Source organism: Panthera pardus, unplaced genomic scaffold (assembly GCF_024362965.1).
Source record: "Panthera pardus isolate Hobbes unplaced genomic scaffold, ASM2436296v1 HiC_scaffold_20, whole genome shotgun sequence".
Lineage (NCBI taxonomy): Eukaryota > Metazoa > Chordata > Mammalia > Carnivora > Felidae > Panthera > Panthera pardus.
Genome location: NW_026526766.1, coordinates 92,875,141 through 92,893,123, shown reverse-complemented (window position 1 = coordinate 92,893,123; position 17,983 = coordinate 92,875,141). Strand labels below are relative to the sequence as shown.

Below are 17,983 nucleotides of genomic sequence, written 5' to 3'. Positions count from 1 at the left end.
TAGAAAATGCAAAAGTCGGAGGACATCCTCGTGGCTTTTTCTGAAAGCTCAGGGCACAGACTCGGAGTGACTGCTATGCAGTGCTTTTCGGTTTGCGGGGCTCTTCTCTCACTGGTCTTTGCTAGAGCCGTGGATCACGCTGGAAGCCACAGAGATCTATCCCCCCACAGTCTGGAGGCCGGAAGTCCAAGATCACCGTGCGGGCAGGGCTGGCTCCTTCTGCGGCTGTGGGCGAGGGTCTGGCCCCAGCTCCCCGGAGCCGCCCCCCAGCTGCCGGTGGTTTTCCGCAAGGCTCCGTGTTCCTCGGCTTGGAGATGCACGGCCCTGCCCTCTGCCTCCACCTTCGTTCGTGTGGCGCCCCGTCCATGTGGGTCTGTGTCCAAATCTCCCCCGTGCACAAGGACAGTCGTATTGCGGTAGGACCCCCCCGATGACCTTATTTTACTTTGATCTCTACAAAAAGTCTGTCTCCTAGTCAGGTCACATTCTGAGGTGCTGGGGGCTAGGACTGCCACCGTGACCCGGGGCCAGTGCGGCCGTAAAACCACCCAACCTCCGGCCCCCCCCCCCCCCCCTGTCCTCTGTGAGCAAACCAGGACTCTCCCACGGAAAGGCTTGCATCAGGGGGACGGCCCAGATCTGTCTACACGTCCCTCGTGTGTACCAGGACACCTATGGGCTGATGCCCCATTTTGCCGGCCGACAGGGCGTCCGGAGCAACGCCGAGAACATGGTTACGGCGTTTCTGCTCACCGCAGCCGCGGATGTGTGCTTCTTCACAGCAGCGTGAAGTTTCACGCCTCCCACTTCCCGCTGGGGTGCGTGTGTTTCCTTGTTTCTGCACCGCCAGGTCCTTCGTCCAGCTCACCGTTTGTCCTACGGACGTGTGAGGGTATTTTCACAGGCGCGGAAATCCGCACGGGACATCTGGCGAACGGGTGCAGGTGTGGGGCCTTTGTGCGGCATCGAGGCAGGAAGTGAGCAGGCCCAGCCCTGCCCCCACCCCCACCACGCGGAGGAGCAGCTGAAACGCCGGTGCTTGGACTGGAAGTCCAGCCCCGGCGGGGAGCCAGGGCCCAACCCCAGTGCCAGGCCCGCACCCGGGCTGCGTCCGGGGGTCCTGGACGGCGTGGGGTCCCAGAAGGGGCCGGCCGGCTGGAGGCCCTGGGGGAGGAGGCCATGGGGGCGCCGGCCACCCTGACGGGGCGGTGCAGGCGGGGGGGGGGGGTGGCTGTATGCACAACGTCCCCTAGTTTTTCTGTTCCAGCCAAGGGCGGGGCGGGCGGCAGCACGGGTCAGGAGGTTGCGGCTTCCAACCCTTCTCCTGGTGCTTCTTTTTAAAGATTGAGAAGGAAAGAAGCCTGCGTGGATCCGATTGCGAAGGGCAGGGGTGCAGGATTGGCGGAGAAGAGCTACCTAAGCAGGCGGGCAGCGGTTCTGGAATGTGGGCGGGCCTGGGGGCGGGGCTCTGCCAGACAGAGCACAGTGGTGTCCCGGGCGTCCCTTCCAAGGAGGAGGCTTAACGCTCTGGTAACGCCCTGGTAGGCAGCTAGGGAAACTGAGGCTGGGGCCAGGCTGTTCATTTCTCCTCCCCACCCCCCGGCTTTCTGGGCTGGGGACCCCCGACAGATAACGGGGTGTGCACTGCAGGGCTGGGGGGTCGGTGGCAGATCCCGATCTAGAGCTGCCTTCTCCCCAGGCTGGCACCCTTCTCTCCCCGCCTCCACATCCACCATTCTCCGCCCCCATCCCACACCCACCCTGGGGTGCTCAGGTCCCCAGCCCCGCCAACCCCGAGCACGCAGTGCCCCCACAGTCACACCCTCATGCTTGGACACGGTGCCCCGACAGCCCCGACAGCCTCGTCCACCTGCGTAGGTGGCTTGTCAGGGCGGGCCCTGGGCCCGGGAGGGCGGGGCACCCCGGGAGCCTTAAAGGGCTCTCCAGATCCCCACCCTGCCTCGGCCACCGCAGCTCCTCGCCATGGCAGAGACGGCTAAGCTCCAGCTGTTTGTTAAGGTGCCGCTGGGCTGGGAGGGAGGTCTGGGGAGGAGTGTGCCGTGCGGGGCTCCGGGGCTCTCTAGGGCGGGCGGTGGGTCTCCAAGGCAGCATCTGTGTCCCTTCCTCTGTGGTGGGCTCGGGCAGCCATGCAGAGGCTGAGCAAAGAGGGAGCAGGACCGGGGAAGGGCCCAGTGAGCTGTCCCCAAGGGCGTGGGGTGCTGACTCCCAGCCCTGGCTCCTGGACCCAGCCCAGCCCTCCTGGGGGAAAAGCCCCTCGGTGGGGACGCGACAATCAGGCAGCTGGAGGCCAAGGCCTACGTGGAGCTTGAGGTCAGTGAGGCAGGTGGGGGCTGGGCCAGGCAGCCCCGTGGGCGGTCACATCACTGCCCAGATCTGGGGTCCCCGTGCAGGGCTGCGAGGCCCTGGCCTCCTCCCCACTGTGGGAGGTGGGACAATGAGCGTGCTGGCACCCAGTGTCCAGTCCGGCAGGGTGAATCACTCAGAAAACAGCTCACTCGGCCCACCCCACCCTGTGACCCGCCTGTGGGGCCTGGAGACCAGCAGCCTGGCCTCTGCCCAGGCTCTGAGGATAAGGGTCAAGGGGCCAGGCTCCAGAGCTAGGGTCCCAGCCCCATGTCCCTGTGCCCCTCCCCAGCTCCCAGGGACCACGCCAAGGGCTCTCGCGTGTCGAGGTCATACCCAACCAAGCTGGAGCCCGGGATCATTCCAGGCTCTTGGCCCTGGGAGGCAGGGTCCCCTTTGGTGGGATTCTTAGGTCTGCTCTCTTCCCTGGCACCCTCTACTCCACGCGCCCCAGGCAAGCGAGGATGGTGAGAGCGTGGGACACTGCCCTTCCTGTCAGCGGCTCTTCATGGTCCTGCTCCTCAAGGGCGTGCCCTTCACCCTCACCACCGTGGACATCCGCAGGTGAGCCCCTTGCCCCCACGGGACCGCTGCCTGGTCCCTGGCCCTTCTGACCAGCAGCCTCCCCACCTGCCTCATGCCCACAGGTCCCCGGATGTGCTTAAGGACTTCGCTCCCGGCTCGCAGCTGCCCATCCTTCTCCACGATGGCGACACCAAAACGGACACACTGCAGATCGAGGAGTTTCTGGAGGAGACGCTGGGGCCCCCCGAGTGAGGGCCCGGCCTGGCAGGAGGGGCGATGATGGGGCGCCCAGGGAGGGTGCTCCCAGGACAGAGCCCGGGAAGGATGCTGAGGGTCCCCGCAGGGAAGAGGGCCTGGCTCAAGGGTCTGACCACAGATCCCCTACTTCCCCGCAGATTCCCCAGCCTGGCGCCCCGCTACCGGGAGTCCGCCACGGCGGGCAACGACGTCTTTCACAGGTTCTCCGCCTTCATCAAGAACCCGGTGCCCACGCAGGACGATGGTGAGGAGGGTCAGGAGCGCCGCGAGGGTGGGGGGAGCTGGCCCAGGCCGGGCCTCACCGCGCCCTCCCCCCCCCCCCCCCAGCCCTGTACCAGCTGCTGCTGCGCGCCCTCACCAGGCTGGACAGCTACCTGCGCGCGCCGCTGGAGCACGAGCTGGTGCGGGAACCGCAGCTTGGCGAGTCGCGCCGCCGCTTCCTGGACGGCGACCAGCTCACGCTGGCTGACTGTAGGCTGCTGCCCAAGTTGCACATCGTGGACGTGAGTGCCGGGCCTGGGCGCGGAGCGCGGGGGGCGCCCCCCACAAGGCCCTGACCGCGCCACGCCCCTCGCCCACAGACGGTGTGCGCGCACTTCCGCGGGGCGCCCATACCCGCCGAGCTGCGCGGCGTCCGCCGCTACCTGGACGGCGCGCTGCAGGTGAAGGAGTTCAAGTACACGTGTCCACACAGCGCGGAGATCCTAGCGGCTTACCGGACGGCGGTGCGTCCCCGCTAGCCGCCGCCCCCTCTACCGCCACCCCCTGCCCCCTCTTCTACAGCCCCATAAACGCATCTCTGCCCCAGCAAGCATGCCCGGACATCCGAGGGACCAGAGGGCCCTTGACTTCTGCCACCCCCAAAACCCCCCCCACGGGACACTCCGTCCCCACAACAGCCTGGAATGATGGGCAGAGAACCCAGTGGGTGGCTCTGCTCCACTCACCCTGTCGGGGGCGGGGTCGGGACTAGACTGGGCTCCCAAACCAGTCAGGCCAGGGTGGAGCTGCAGGACGGCCAAGAAGGGTGGGGACCAGAGCCCACACTGGGCACCTAGAGGCTCCAGGTCGGTGGGTGGGGCCAGCCCACATTCCTCAGCCCTTCCCCAGGCGGCAGGCCACCACCCCCCAGCTTCCACACGGCCTTCCGCGGTGTGGGACACCGGTGGCTGTGCCTGTTGGGTGAGGTCTGGAAGAGTGAAGTGTGTGGAGTGGAGGGGCCGGCAACAAGTTCCAACCTTGAGGAGCCCTGACCTGCCTTCCAGTCCCTCTCTGCTCCTTCACGAACCGGGCAGGGGCAGCTGGGTGCGCCTGGAGAGAGTGGTGCTCCCCCCACCCCCACCCCCACCCCCCAGGCGGTGTGGAAGCTGGCCCATCCGCTTACACACTGCGGCCCGAGCCAGATCGCAGGCCCAGGGAGACCCCTGATCCCTCTCCCCCGGCCAGACCCCAGGAGCCAGAGCATGGCTGTTTCCTCCACCTGAGGAAGCCATTTATTTAAGGGGGAAGGGGTCCGAGGCGCAGGTTTGTTCCCCTCTGGCAGCAGGACGGGCTGTGGGGTCTCAGGGGCTGTCCCCACCGCGTGAGCAGACTCCTGGCAGGGTCACACTTTGTGCTGCGCCTTCAGGGGCTGTCAAAGTCTACACCACTGGCTGGTTTCTTACTGGGAGAGAAGAGGAAGAGACACTATGGTTTTACGGAGGGAGGGGCAGGGGTCCAGGGCTTGGCCAGGGACACAGGAGGGAGGGGCAGGGGGTGAGTACCTCTTGAAGCCAGGGTTGATGAGGGACTCTCCTGGGCACCGCCTCCTGACCCCAAGTCCAGGGCCGCCTCTCTGAGGGTCGGGGTCTGAGGGCAACAGGACGGGACGGGGCTTCCTGAGTCGGTAGAATTCCAGAGCCACAGCCCCCTCTCCGTGCACATGCTGTCTTTGGGGCCCGACTCTTGTTCTGGGGAAGGGGAGTCACAGAGGGAGGAGGAGCACAGCCCCCACCTGAGTCCCAGGTGACAGGCCTTACCTGGTAAGAAGAACTGAGGCCCTGCCAGACAAGGGCTCTTTTTGGGGCTGGCGGCTGCCGCCTGCAGGCCTGGGGAAGAAAGCCAGGAATGGAGGCACGAGCAGGGGGACCCTAGTGAAGATTCGGGGTACCTGCTCCCCACCCCACCTGCCAGCTGCCTCTTCAAGTTGCACACTTGCTCTGCCAGACCCAGCGTCAGTGCCTGCAACCTGGAGGCTGCCTCTGGGCCCGGCACCTTGGAGAGCTCAAAATCCAGGGCCCAGGGCCCCCCGGAAAGGGTTAGGGATGCTCCATCCTCCCGCAGGGCGAAAGTCACAGCTTGCTGCTCACAGGCCGCCCTAGGAAAGGAGGTGTGTCGAGTGCGGTGTCCAGACCCCCAGCTCCACACCCACCCTTCCTTCCCCGCTCAGGGACTCACCTGAACCGGGGGGTGATCTCCTCAGCCGCACTCAGGCCCAAACGGGCTTTCTGCAGGGCACAGGGGCTGGTCACCAGCTGCCCAAGACTCCGGAACCGCCCCAAAGCTGCCTGACGGAGGGCCACCCAGGACCCCGCGCCAATCTTAGGGCTACAGTTACAAAGCTGGGGGAAGGGTGTCCAGACCCCCCCAACCCACCCCTACCGCGATCCCAGACCGCCCCCTGCGATCCCAGAGGTGGTCCGCACTGCAGGTACGGAGTGCCGGGGGCTTCCAGGCCTGCCCGGGAGCCCCGATACCCACGAGGGCCTCCAGGCTGTCCGCCGTGAAGCAGGTGCTCCAGAGTTCCGCGGCGTCCGTCACACTGTGGGGGGAGGGGCTGTCAGGCGGAACGGCCCGCAGAACTGTCGGCGCCCCCAGCGCCCCGCGCTCCTCGCCAGCCACTTACTAGAGGTTGAAGCCGCCGCGGCCTCCGTCCTCGCTTCCCTCCCCCTCGCAATAGCACACGAAGCGCGGGGGCCCGGGCCCCGGCGGCAGCGTGCAGAGAGGCGGCGGCACCATAGCACCGCGGCCGCGGCAGGGACACCGCCCGGGAGGCTGCGGGCCCCAAGGCGCCTGCGCGGGAGGACGGCTCCGAAGCCGGGGGCGGGGCTTACGGCCCAGGTCCCGCCCCGAAGACCCAGGCCCTTCGCGCCGGCGGCGGGGCCTGGGGGCGGGCTGGAGGGGCGGGGCTCGGTCTCCGGCGGGCGGGGTCCCCCGGGCGGGCCTGTTCCCGGTGCGGTTCCCGCGTCCGCGCGGAGGCCTGCGCGCCTACGGCGCGCGGAGACCGCGGTTCCCTCCCCCGCCGCTTCGCCCCCTGCTGGTCCCAGCGGCCTCGTCCTGCCTTCCGCACCTGCTGTCGCCCTTCCCGAGATACTATCTCACGTGGTCTTTAGACGCGCAAACTTTCCTAACGCCGAACCGCAGCAGGTCGGAATACGACCATGAATTAAGCGTGGCGGCCAGCGCACGAGGCTCCCGGCACTCATCCATCCATCCCCTCCTTTGTGCCTCCCGTTGTCCTAGCCTTGAGCACTTTGCTTAACAGACAAGGTCTCTGGTCGCCTGGAGCTTGTGAGATCTAATGGATTGGACAGATAATAAACGAAACATGAAACTCTCGGGTAGTCCACGTGCGATCGGAGCTGTGTGACCCCGGGGAATCGAGGGATGATGGTGACGCGCCAGGATGCGGGATCCCAGGCAGAGGGGCAGCCACTGCAGACGCCAGAGGAAGGCACAGAACGGTTCTGCTCAAGGCCTCGCCAGAGGGTCAGGGTGACCACAGGGCGGTGGTGGGGAGGGCTGAGGCTGGGCCTGTAGGCCGCGCTGCTGATGTTGTCCTGCCCCTCCCCCCCGCCCCCCCCCACCGTGTGCCTCCTATGGCCCAGCCTGACCCTCCCTTACGGCCCCCTGGGTGACAGCCTCGGTGACCCTCCCTTACCGTCCCCTTGGTCCCCTCAGACTCACATGCTTCCTTTGGGGCTTCAGTGAAGTGCCAGCTTCTCAGTCTTCCTCAGTCACCTGACACAAAGTGTCGCAGCCTGCCCACTACCTCCAGTCCTCTCTCCTGTTTTGTGTACTTGCTTCCCAGCCCTGTCACTAGATAAAGTACCTCTGGCCACTTACTGTGGCAGCAGACTGTGAGACGGCCCCAACCGGGCCGGCCTCCTGTGTCTGCCCCATCGTGGTCCGGTCGAGTAACTTGCCCCTGGCCAGTAGACTGGAGCGATGGGCTGCCCATTCTTTCTCCACACGTGGCACAGGACCAAGGCCTGGCAACAACTAGTGAAGGGCTGGCATGCAGACCCCCTCCTGGCCGAACCTTCTGGGGAGAACACAGCCCTGGCCTGTGGCTTGACCACGGCCTTGTGGGAACTCTTGTGCCAGAGGCCTTAGATCACCCAGGACCAGATTCCTGACCCTCACAAATGGGGGGTAATACACGCTTCTTGTTTCCAGCCAGGGAATTGGGGGGTAATCTGTTATCAGCAGGAGGGAACTAATGCATTTTTCATCCTGTTTATGGTGGTCCCCCCAGAGGTCCGTGGAGGGGGGGACTTCACGTCTGTTTCACTAGCCTCGTCTTCAGGGCTTAAACATTGCATTCAGTAGATATTGTGAATGAGAGAATGCAGAGTGGGGGGCTGCTGGAGGGCTTAAGCAGGGGCGGAGTGGGGAGGGGCACAACTGATTTATTTGTAGAAGGCCCACATTGAGTGCCAGGAGGAGAAACAGCTGAGGGCTGCACGGGTGGAGGTGGGGGTGCAGGGAGAGTAGCAGAGGGCTGCTGAGAATCCCTCAGGGCAGAGCTGACTGAGGCTGGAGGCGGGGGGAGGGTTTGCTCAGAGTGGAGGTGGACAGGGGTGAGGTGAGGGGGGTAGGGCTCACAGGTGCCCCTGTCTGTGGGTGGTGTGGGCACGCCCTTCCCCAAGGTCGCTGGGCCGAAGCAGGTTTGGAGAGAGCCTGGGGGCCACTCCTTTGCTGTAGGAACTCCGCGACATGTCGGTGTCTGAAGGGGATGCTGAAGTCTACTGTGTACCCAAGACTCCGGAGGAGGGTCAGGTGTGGCAATGGGAGTGTGGGGCCACCAGCCCCCAGGACACCCTTAAACATTGCTTCCTCTGGGCACAGTGCCAGGGGCCTGGGGGAATGTTTCCAGGGAGAATGCGGCACACTCAACGGAGTCCCCCAAAGTTACTGGCAACGGTCAATGGCAGCTTGTGTGGAAGAGGGCTTTTTGCCGATGTGGTTACGGATCTTGAGATGGGGAGATTTTCCTGGATTATCCAAATGCTGTCATAGATGTCCTTAGAGGTGGAAAGAGATTTCACTAAGAGGACACTAAAGCCTCTGGAGGGAACGCGGCCCTGACAACATGGTGATTTCCGCCCAGGGGCACAGATTTTGGACTTTGGGCCTCCAGAACTGTGAGGAGGTAAATGTTACGTTTTAAGCCACCAAGTTTGTGATAATTGGCTACAGCGGCCACAGGAAACCAATACAAGACCTGAGCCGAGGAGTTCAAAACATGGTAAGAAAACCGAAAGATCTGTTTTCATTTTAGACACAAGGGTATAGAAAATGTAACTTACCAGCCCATCTTCCTGCAGGGAGCAATCTTCTTTAATGTGGGTGTGGGTACGTGTGGATATCTGGGCGCCAGGTAGGTGGGGAAGGGAAAGGACACTGGAGGGAGTGGGGGGGGGGGGCAGGGGGAAAAGGGTGGCCTCTCACCCCAGGGCATGCAGGGCTGAAGCCTGAGAGCTGGGAGAGGAGCGCTCCTGGCAGGGGCAGCTGTGCTCTGAGGCAGGCGTGGGGCCAGCATGTTCAGGGTGGTCAGAAGGAAAGATGGGAGGGGATGGGGTCAGAGGTGGGCGGATCGGGGAGGGCCTTCTTTTTTTTTAAGTTAAAAAAAATTGTTTTTAACTTTTATTTATTTTGAGAGAGAGAGAGTGAGCAGGGGAGAGACAGAGAGAGGGAGACAGAATCCCAAGCAGGTTCCGTGCTGCCAGCACAGAACCTGATGCAGGACTCTAACTCAGGGACCATGAGATCATGACCTGAGCTGAAATCAAAAGGCGGATGCCCAACCGTCTGAGCCACCCAGGCGCCCCAGGGAGGGCCTTCTTGGCCAGCTAAGGAGTTTGGCTTTTCCTGTCGGGGAGATGGGACCCCCTGGGGGCGGTTGGGAGCCCAGCAGGGAACGAGCTGATCCAGCCGAGGAATTCCGTGGCTTCGGGGCGGGGGAACTGGCTGAGGACTGCCCCCGTGTGGTCTGAGCGGGTGGTGCAGGACGACATGAGCCCCTAGTGGATATGTTGGTGCCGGGGGCACAGCCCTTCTGGGTTCCTGAGGGGTCCTATGGGGCTGTCCCACCCCAGAAGAGGGCCGCCCCCCCTGGAAAAGGTGTCCATAAGGCCACGGGGGGGGGCAATCTGCATCTCCCCACTCCGGCCCTTCCCAGGGGACCTGGGGGGGGACAGCGGGGGAGGGCAGGACCACCGGAGCCTGGTGGCCAGGCTTCCTGCACCGCTTGCCAGGGGAGCGCATCCCCACGTCTCCACCTTAAACCCTTGTTGCTGCCGTGACAGCCTTCGTCCTTCTTCTCTGGGTCCATATGGAAGGCGAGTGACAACAGATAAATCAACCCCTCCATCCGCTAATTTATCACCTGGAGCTCGGACAGTATCTCTCAGCAGACGCCTCCCTAGGTGGGCAGACAGCACCTTGCCTGTCAAGAGGGTGGGACGGTGAGCTCACAGGTCACACATGTGGGAGGGGGCTGGCTCTCTGGGCCTTCCCACACACTCTTCCCCATCCCCAGGGCTCGACTTCCAGACTGGTGTTGTGCTGGGGGCGGGGGGTGGGGGGGAAGACCGTGTCCACAGGTGGGCCAGAGGCTGGCATGTGGGTTGGGGCAGCCAAGGTGCCCAGGTGTTGGGTGCAGGTGTGGAGGGGCTGTCTGGGGCCCCCAGAGGGTGACCTCCCAGCCCAGAAGGGCCCCAATCAAGGCAGCAAATTGGGCAGGACAGGGCTGTGTTTTTAATTAAAAATGTCCAACCAGGGGCGCCTGGGTGGCTCGGGTGGTTAAGCGTCGGACTCTTGGTTTCGATTCAGGTCACGATCTCACAAAATGTGAGATCGGGGCCGAGATGGGCTCTGCACTGACAGTGTGGAGCCTGTTTGGGACTCTCTCTCTCTCTGTCTCTCTCTCCCTCCGTCTCTCTTTGCCCCTCCCCCACTTGCACTCTCTCTCAAAATAAAAAACTGAAAAAAAAAAAAAAAAAGAGCAGCGATATTATCCTACCCAGACACAATGGCAGGACAGAGTTTTGTGCATACGCCGCTTTCCTCTGGCTCTGGGTCAGGGGAAGTGCGGGACGGAGCGGCTCAGATACCTGCTCTGTGCTGTGGAAGGAAGGGTCCCAAAGGCCCAGGAGGTCCCCTGTGTCCGAGGGAGCTCTGGGTGGCCGCCCGGGGCTGGGCTGCTGAGGCTGGTGCCCTGGTGCGTGGGGAGGGGGAGCGAGTGGCAGGAAGGCCCCTGCGATGCCCTGGTCAGTCTGGATGAGCTTGCCTCCCTTGGAGCAGAGCCTCGGCTCCTTCCAGGCCAAGCGCCTGCCCAGCCCCGCAGAGCTCTGCTCGGCCTAGCGAGGGGTCCCACCCTGTGCCCGGAAACCACCGTGGAGGGTCAAGAAATGCAGAGCCATGGGCTTTAGGAGAGTATTTATTGTGCAGGGGATGGGTGGCGGACAGAAACGGTGTGCTCCTGGGGGAAGGCTCTGTATAGCATGGCCCCCAACGGGCACTCCTGGGAGGACTCTTTCCTGCAAACAAGGGGGCAGGTGTAGTGGGGTGAGTGCCGTCTTCTCGCCCCCTCCTGCCCTCCCTGGGCCCAGCCCCAGGGCCCCTCTGTCCCTGCCCACTGCTGTCCGCTGTCCCACCCTGATTCTATGGTTCCCACCCCCCTGCCACCTGCTCCTGGCAGGAGGGCCCCCACAGTTCAGCCTTCTGCCTAAGAGGGGTCTCCATGGGTCTCAGGGCACCGGGCGCTGCGTGCTGTGGGGACTGGCGTCCAGGCCGGCCCGAGCACTCACCTAGGAGAAGGCGCCAGCACACTGGTCTGTGGGAGAGAGTGGGGTCTGAGGAAACAGCCAGAGGCCCCTTCCCCAGGGGGGGAGGCCCCCAACCGCCCCTGAGGAGCCAAGCCTCCCTGCCTGCAATCCCCTTCGGAGAGGCCACTGGCCAGGGCACTGGCCCGCCCTCTTCTGGCCCAGATAGGTCTGGTGCTTGTCCCACACCTGGGGGGAGTGGTGCTCCCAGTCTGAGTCTCCTGCAGCCCTGAGCTGGCTCGGGGACAGCACTCACCGGACTGGGGCAGCAGGGCGCCCTGGCTGGGGTTTAGGCCCACTTGGGGTGCCAGCTGCTGCATTTTCTGGGCACCTTCAGGAAACAGCTCCGGGGCGCGGGCTGAGGGCAGGGAGGGTTGGTGAGCAGAAGAGGGCAGGGTTGGGAGGCGGAGGGCGGTGGAAGGCGGGGTGGGGTGGGAGGCAAGGGGAGGAGGCACGGGGGTGGGGGGAGGGGTCCGGACCCCTCTACCACAGACACGGGGGTCCCCAGGAGACCCAGGGACACAGCGGTCCCGCCTGCCGTGGACCTGGAACTTGCTGGAATGTGTGTGTGGGCGGCAGTGCAGACGGACCTTGGGCACACGGCTCCCAGAGGAGCGGCCTGCGCCTGGTGACCAGTGGGGGGACGGGGGTGCTGGGAGCCCCTCCCCCCGGGACGCCCACCGTAGAGCTGCAGCCAGACGCTCCTGACGCCTGCCTTCCGGGTCTCCACGTAGAGCACGGCGAAGTGCTCGTAGTCGGTGCTCACCACCCGGATGTCAGTCTGCGCCATGGCTGAGGGGGAAGGGCCAGCTGAGCTGCCTCGGCCCGGGGCCCGCCCCCTGCCTCTCTCAGGAGCCCCCCGCCCCTGCCCAGCCTCACCCGCGTTGCTGAACTGCCCGTCAGCAGCCCCCTTCGTGAAGGTCGTGAGCATCTTCTGGCACCCGCCGTCGGGCCTGGGGAGGAGGAACCACGGCGTCCCCGAGGCCACCGCTTGGGGACTCTGACCACGTGGGGTGGGCCGGGGCCCAGGCCACCCCAGCACCCCTGTGCCCCCTCCCAGCGCTGCTTAGAGGTGAGGCAGCCCTCTAGGGGACAGGGGGCAGGCGTGAAGTACTTGGGGGAGCCCTACAGCCAGGACACGTGGGGTCTCCCCTTCAGACACACACACGCCCCGGGGACGATGCTCCTCCACGGCTGAGGCGTCTGCTGCGGCAGCCTGACCCCACCAGGGGCCTGGGACTAGCTCGCTAGTGTGCCAGGGACACCTGTGTTCTCAGTGGCTCACACTGGCCAGGTCTAAGGCCCAGTCTGAGGTGGGGTTTGTGGGGTCACTTACGTAGGGTACCCGAACTTGAGGGCCAGGTCACCGTTGTCCAGGGGGGTCACCAAGACCACGGGCATCTTTGTGTCGTCCTTGGAGTTCAGGAAGTCCTGGTCGTCTGAGGCCACCCCGACCACGTACCAGGTGCCCTGGAACTGCAGGGAGGGTGCGGGGAGAGCTGGGGCCCTGCGTCCTTATCAACCCTCACCCAGGTGGGGGGCGGGCAGCTGCAACTCCTCCCGGTTCCAGGCTCTGGGGAGCCGTGGTGGCCACAGGCCACAGAGCAGGCCTGCTGTCCTCCCCAGCCCAGCCCGTGCCCAGCTGATGGGGCGGGTGGAGGGGGCTGTCCCCCCTGTCCCCCTGACTTGAGCTGAGCCGGGACCGGAGGATCCCCAGGGGCTCCCCTGGCCCTCCAGCCTCTCTGCGGGTCATGCACGCCCTGGATGGAGAAGCAGGGCAGGTAATTCGCGAGGAGGAGGGGCTGCCAGGACCCACCTGGCTGGCATCGAAGTTGGCCTGGATGGGGACCTGGCCCTGGCCTAGGGACAGCCTGAGCAGGACAAAGAGGGAGCCGATGAGCAGGGCCTGTGGCATCTTGGAGGACGGTTCTCAGCAGGGGACCTGGGGTGGCTTCTCCTGTCCGGCATTTATGACCCCCAAGTGCGCTGGCGTGGCTGTCTGCTGGCCTGGGACCAAGCCCACTGAGCTAGGCTCGGATGGGGTTGTGCCCAGCTGCCCCGCCCATGCCCGGCGGCGTTTCCTGCTGGGGAGGCAGCAGGTACTTGGATGCAGGGGGAGGAGAAGTTCTGGCAGGCTTTCCGAGGTGTCTGCCCCCAGCTCTCTGCTCACACATACCCCCCCACCCAGTCCCCTCCTCCGGGAAGGCTGCCAAGAAGCTCCCCGTCACATCTGAGCCTCACAGCCCTTGGTGCCTCTGTAGGGCCAGGCTGAGGTTTGCCCATGGGGGGTGGTGCAGGGGATCCTGCCAGGAGGGCTCCGGACAGGGCCTGAGGGGTGGCAGACGGCAGGAGGTGGGGGCAGGGAGACGGTGCTCCGGGGCCCAGCGCTGGCTGTGGCGCCCGGGGTCTGGCGAACGGTCAGGGCTGTGTACTCTCGACGCCCAGGCCGGAGAACGGGGGACTGGAGGCGCTACAGTAGCCAGAGAGGACGTGAGGTTGTCCGGTGGTCAGCCCACTCTCCGGTGCAGCTCAGGGTGGGGGGCATGGATGCCGAAGCCACCTTCCTCTCTGTCCTCTGGTAACACTGGTCCCTACCCCGTGTTCTAATCCCACACCTTCAAAAGTCCATCGGGTACAGAGCTCCCCTGGGCCTCAGGCCTCTCCGGGCTCGGGGTGAGGGGGCCAAGGGCACCTGCCTGGGGAGTAGGAGATGACGGGGCACCACCCAGAACCGGCCAGCAGGAGGGGCCGTGGTGCGGTCAGAGCCCAGCCTGCGCTGGGTGGGGGACGTGAGGGCGCCTCTCCGTAGCCGTCCTGACTCCGGGCCCGCCCACCGGGACCGAACACCAGTGCGCCCTTGCCCGGAGTCCGAGATTTTACAGACAGGAAGGGGAGACTGAGGCCCAAAGTGTGGGGGGTGCGTGCGGTCAAGTCCCCAGGGAGCTGGCCGGAGCCAGGCCCAGGGCCCAGAGCGGCGAGGACTGCAGGAAACACAGGCAACAGCTGGATTGTTGACTTGCTTCTGGAGTTTATTCTCAGAGCCGGGATAAAGTCTGAGGGGGCAGAGGTGGTGGCAGGGAGGAGCCAGGACTGGGTGCTTGGGGATCCCGGAGGAAAGAGCAGAGCAGGGCGCGATGGCCAGGTCCTGGGGGCTGGGGTCGCCTGGCAGAGAGAGCGGCACCCGTGGGTGGGGCGGGCAACACCAGCTCTCCCACCCCCAGGGTGCCCAGGTTCCTCTTTACTCCCGGGAATCTCACGGAATTCCCGGGGGAAGCCCCTCCGCCTCGGAAAGCCCCCGGGACCACCCTGGGGTGGTGGGGTGGGTGATGGCAGGTACGAAGCCAGCCCACAGCCCACCACACTCACCTATCTGTGCTCCTCCATGCACCGGTCTGCCAAGAAAGAACCCGGGGCCGTGGTCAGCACCCCACGCCTGGGGCCACTTCCCCACCTAGCCCCCTCCCTGCAGCCCTGGAGAGCGGTCTCAGTGGAGCCCCCCAAAACTGCTGGGTCCGTCACACTTCAGCACTCTCTCCCCTCCTCCCAACAAAGAGGGGTCGTGCCCCCAGCTGGGCCCAGAGCAGGCTGCCTGCCTCAGGGGCCCGTGGGCGCTCCGCCCAGTGCGGCTGCCCCCCCCACCCCCCCGCCATGTTCCCATAGCACCGCTGCCCTCCACAGGCATCCCAGCCCACTGGTTCTGTTTCTGGGGCCCGTTTCCCACCAGGCTAGGGACCCCTGTGTCCTGAGGGCCGCCCAGGGGCCTAGAACACCGCGGCTGCTTGGTGAAACTGGGCCGGCGGGTGGGGGGTGGGGGTGCTGTTCCTGGAGAAGGAGTATCTTCCTGTGCTGCGCCCAGGGCTGCAGGCCAAGGTCACAGGGTGAGGACAGACTGCCCCCACTCTGGAGGCCACAGTGTGCCGGTCCGTGGGCGGTCTGACCGGATGCACTCCACCCCTCAGCCTCCCTTGAATCAGGAGACTTGCCTGCCTCAAATCTGACCTTAATCCTCTTCCCATGAGATTAGCAGCCCCCCTCACCGGTCTTGGGCAGGAAGACAATGGCATCCTCTGTGAAGCCCCGGGTCTTGGCAAAGGTGCTGAATTTCTCCTTTACCTCAGCCCTTGGGGTCTGGGTGCGGCCTGGGGCAGGAAGGAGAAGCCACTGGCCTCAGTCGGGGAAGGTCTCTGCTGCCCCCACCCCTGCAGTTTAGGGACCCGCCCCTTGAGACCCCCATCTGTGGTCGGGTGGGCCTCCGGCCAGAGCGCGGGTCGCTGGCGTGGGGTACGTACTGTAGAGAGTGGCCATGTGGAAGTCCTGGCCCGGGCTTTTTGTGCCCGCCGTGTACAAAAGCGCGTACTCCTCATAGTCTGTCGCCACCACCCACACGTCGTGGGTGCTGCCCCAGTCTGGGAATCCAGGAGAGAATCCCAGTCAGGGACCCTGTCTCCCAGCCTCTGGCCCGCTTCTGCCCGGGCTGGCTGTGGGAGGGAGCCAGGGACGATCCCCTCCCCCACCGGGACAGGCAGCCAGCCCCCAGCCTCCTGTCCGCACAGCCCCTGAGCCCTGCGGGGGTCCAGTGCATTCAAACCAGAAGTCCTAGGGGGTCAGCAGACAGAAAATTAGGGGCTCATGGTGCAGCCACAAACCTCTGGGCTAGAACGGGTCAGAACTGGGGAGAGACTTCCCAGTGGGAAGGCCTCCCCAAGGAAGGGGGTAGATGGTGGGGTGGGAAATGAAGAGGCGCCTGGCCCTGGTTCTGCAGAACTGTGGAGAGGTGTGAGGGGGGCTGGGGGGCTACCCCAGTGTGCTCTGTCTGGCCAGCAGAGCAGAGGCCGGCAGCATCATGGGGAAATTCCATCATGGGGGCGGGCAGGGAGGGGCCTGGCGGTCAGCTCCAAAGAGGATCCAGTGTCCTAGAGAGAGGGTTCCTGGTCCCCCACCCTGGAGCCTGGGGTCGATGGGGCCAGGCCTTGGGCTAGCTGACCCCGACCAAGGGGCCACCAGCCCACTCCGTGTACTGCTGGGGCAGGAGGGTTGCCCAGAGCCACCGCCTGCAGGTTGCCCAGGGCTGGACCCAGGGGTCCCCAGCAGGGGGGCCCCACTCACGGGGACTCGTGTAGCTGTAGCAGCCTGGGGTTTCCGCCGGCCGCAGCAGCAGGGTCCGGGTCTCACACTGGTCTTTCCTGTGGGCAGGTCACCGAAGGGGTCAGGGGTCAGGCCGGGGGCTGTCCCTGGATCGTGACCGTGGGGCGGGGAGCTCTCGGCCCCCCGAAGCGCGCGCCGCCCCGCCCACCTGAGGAAGGTGGTGGTGAGGTTGAGGCCTCCTTCCGCGCTGGGGGCCACCACTGATATGCACATGGACAGCGCGTTCTTCTTCTCCCGGAACCAGCTCGAGTTGGAGGCGAGGCCCGAGGTGAACCAGCGCCCCAGGAACTGCGGCGAACGGACCCCGCCCGGGTCGGCCAGGACCCTCCTGGACCGACCTGGGTGGGGGCGCCCCTGCCCCTCCCCTCCGGTCTCCAGCCGGGCCCCGCCCCGGCCCCGCCCCCGGAGGCCCGTCACGCCCCCCGCCTTCCCCTCCGCTCGGCCGGGCTCCGTCGGTCGCGGGAGCGGGCGGCAGAGGGCGCCCCGGCCGTCCCTGGAGGGGTTGGACGGCCGCGACGCCGGGGGAAGGGGCGCGGGGCGGGGCGCGTGGGCGGGAGGACCGACTGAGCGCGCCCGGGTTCCCGTGGCCCTCCCCGCGTGCCGTCCCCGTCGGCGCGCTCGCGCACGATGTGTCCTGAGACCCGGGTGTGGGACGTGTGCCTGCTTTCCTCCGGGCGTCGTGAGCTTAGAGGGGTGGCCGTGTTTGGACGGCGCACGCCCGCGCTCGGCCCGCGTGTCCGCAGGTGCCGTGTGCGCGCTCACGGACACAGGTCGGCCTCCGTGGCTCAGTTCTCTTGGTCGGCGAATTGCTTTAGGCCCAGGGAGGCGGGTGGTTCTCCCGCTCGGCCTCCTCCTTCGCTCAGCTCCCCTCTTCCCGGGAAGACATCTCGGCCCCCTGCAGAGCGCCCCCCTCCCCTCGCAGCGCCCTGTGCCGCCTTGGGGACTGGGCAGGGGAGCCTCTCACCTTGTCCTGTTGGAAGTTGGGCTGCAGGGAGACCTGGGCCTGGGCCCGCGTCTGCAGGACTCCCAGGACTCCCAGCAGGACCAGCCCCATCCACAGCGTGTGCAGAGCGGCCATTGTCCTGGAGCTGAATAGCCACCCGGGCCGGTGGTGCCAGCAGTGCGGGTGGAGTGAGGGAGCCGGCAGGAGGAGCAGAGGCCACTGGAGAGACCCCTATTTATGGGCCTGGCTTGGCCTCCACCCAGGGCCCAGGGACAGCCCACTGCAGGCTCGTGATGCTGGGGGAGGACAGAGCCGGGAGCCCAGCTGCAGGCTTGCCCCCCACACGGCTGCTTATGTAAGAGGCTCTGACCAGGACCCGCCTGGGCCCTGCCACCTGGGGCTGGGTTTGGGGCGGGGGTTGGGGGGGTTGCAGGCAGAGGCTCCTGCAAACTTCGTCCTCCCTCCAGTCCCCGCAGCCTGGATGGGGGTGGGGGCACGTGCCCCGGGGCCTCCGGCCACTTCTGGGCCCGGGACCCCCTCTCACAAGCCCTACCGTCATTCTGTCTCCAGGTCCAGGGACCCCGGGAGGGACACTGTTCATACGGTATGAGTTTGGTCCTGGAAGGCCTGGCGGGCTGGGTGGTGACAGGAAACTTGGGCC

The 17,983-nt window shown here is 65.7% G+C and overlaps 4 protein-coding genes across 5 annotated transcripts; 1 reads left to right on the top strand and 3 right to left on the bottom strand.

Moving 5' to 3' along the window:
* Positions 1-1,925: 1,925 nt before the first annotated feature.
* CLIC3 (chloride intracellular channel 3) lies at positions 1,926-6,742 on the top strand. Of its 2 annotated transcripts, none has more exons than XM_019435922.2 (6): positions 1,926-2,019; positions 2,819-2,928; positions 3,012-3,137; positions 3,285-3,391; positions 3,509-3,650; positions 3,729-6,742. In XM_019435922.2, the coding sequence occupies exons 1-6, from the start codon at positions 1,984-1,986 to the stop codon at positions 3,811-3,813; spliced, it is 606 nt and encodes a 201-aa protein (XP_019291467.1). In that variant the 5' UTR covers positions 1,926-1,983; the 3' UTR covers positions 3,814-6,742. The 2 variants fall into 2 exon arrangements, with proteins under 2 accessions (XP_019291467.1, XP_019291466.1); XM_019435921.2 differs by having other exon boundaries at positions 3,475-3,650.
* On the bottom strand, positions 4,614-6,144 carry PAXX (PAXX non-homologous end joining factor). Its single transcript, XM_019435920.2, has 7 exons — positions 6,032-6,144; positions 5,887-5,947; positions 5,584-5,633; positions 5,313-5,503; positions 5,166-5,234; positions 4,911-4,995; positions 4,614-4,810 (listed from the first exon to the last, which is right to left on the bottom strand). Exons 1-7 carry the CDS (start codon positions 6,142-6,144, stop codon positions 4,771-4,773), a joined length of 609 nt encoding a protein of 202 aa, XP_019291465.2. The 3' UTR covers positions 4,614-4,770.
* A 4,091-nt stretch (positions 6,743-10,833) lies between the features above and the next one.
* On the bottom strand, positions 10,834-13,598 carry LCNL1 (lipocalin like 1). The gene is made up of 7 exons (XM_019435978.2): positions 13,051-13,598; positions 12,571-12,710; positions 12,114-12,187; positions 11,916-12,026; positions 11,491-11,592; positions 11,220-11,245; positions 10,834-10,949 (listed from the first exon to the last, which is right to left on the bottom strand). Exons 1-6 carry the CDS (start codon positions 13,147-13,149, stop codon positions 11,220-11,222), a joined length of 552 nt encoding a protein of 183 aa, XP_019291523.1. The 5' UTR covers positions 13,150-13,598; the 3' UTR covers positions 10,834-10,949.
* A 644-nt stretch (positions 13,599-14,242) lies between these two features.
* On the bottom strand, positions 14,243-17,543 carry PTGDS (prostaglandin D2 synthase). The gene is made up of 7 exons (XM_019435977.2): positions 17,344-17,543; positions 16,528-16,667; positions 16,341-16,417; positions 15,524-15,640; positions 15,272-15,373; positions 14,601-14,626; positions 14,243-14,396 (listed from the first exon to the last, which is right to left on the bottom strand). Exons 1-6 carry the CDS (start codon positions 17,455-17,457, stop codon positions 14,601-14,603), a joined length of 576 nt encoding a protein of 191 aa, XP_019291522.2. The 5' UTR covers positions 17,458-17,543; the 3' UTR covers positions 14,243-14,396.
* Positions 17,544-17,983: the final 440 nt, after the last annotated feature.

Bases quoted from the DNA above. Each gene is read 5' to 3' on its own strand.
- LCNL1 (XM_019435978.2), bottom strand. From the start codon at position 13,149: ATGCCACAGGCCCTGCTCATCGGCTCCCTCTTTGTCCTGCTCAGGCTG. The intron at 12,188-12,570 runs GTAAGTGACCCC...CCTCCTCCCCAG, and splicing joins CTCAAGTTCGGGTACCCTAC to GCCCGACGGCGGGTGCCAGA. The intron at 12,027-12,113 runs GTGAGGCTGGGC...CTTCCCCCTCAG, and splicing joins CGGGCAGTTCAGCAACGCGG to CCATGGCGCAGACTGACATC.
- PTGDS (XM_019435977.2), bottom strand. From the start codon at position 17,457: ATGGCCGCTCTGCACACGCTGTGGATGGGGCTGGTCCTGCTGGGAGTC. The intron at 16,668-17,343 runs GTGAGAGGCTCC...CGTTCGCCGCAG, and splicing joins CCAACTTCCAACAGGACAAG to TTCCTGGGGCGCTGGTTCAC. The intron at 16,418-16,527 runs GTGGGCGGGGCG...ACCTGCCCACAG, and splicing joins CTCACCACCACCTTCCTCAG to GAAAGACCAGTGTGAGACCC.
- CLIC3 (XM_019435921.2), top strand. From the start codon at position 1,984: ATGGCAGAGACGGCTAAGCTCCAGCTGTTTGTTAAG. The intron at 2,929-3,011 runs GTGAGCCCCTTG...TCATGCCCACAG, and splicing joins ACCACCGTGGACATCCGCAG to GTCCCCGGATGTGCTTAAGG. The intron at 3,651-3,728 runs GTGAGTGCCGGG...CCTCGCCCACAG, and splicing joins CCAAGTTGCACATCGTGGAC to ACGGTGTGCGCGCACTTCCG.
- PAXX (XM_019435920.2), bottom strand. From the start codon at position 6,144: ATGGTGCCGCCGCCTCTCTGCACGCTGCCGCCGGGGCCCGGGCCCCCG. The intron at 5,504-5,583 runs GTGAGTCCCTGA...CTCCTTTCCTAG, and splicing joins GAGATCACCCCCCGGTTCAG to GGCGGCCTGTGAGCAGCAAG. The intron at 4,811-4,910 runs GTACTCACCCCC...CTTCTCTCCCAG, and splicing joins ATCAACCCTGGCTTCAAGAG to TAAGAAACCAGCCAGTGGTG.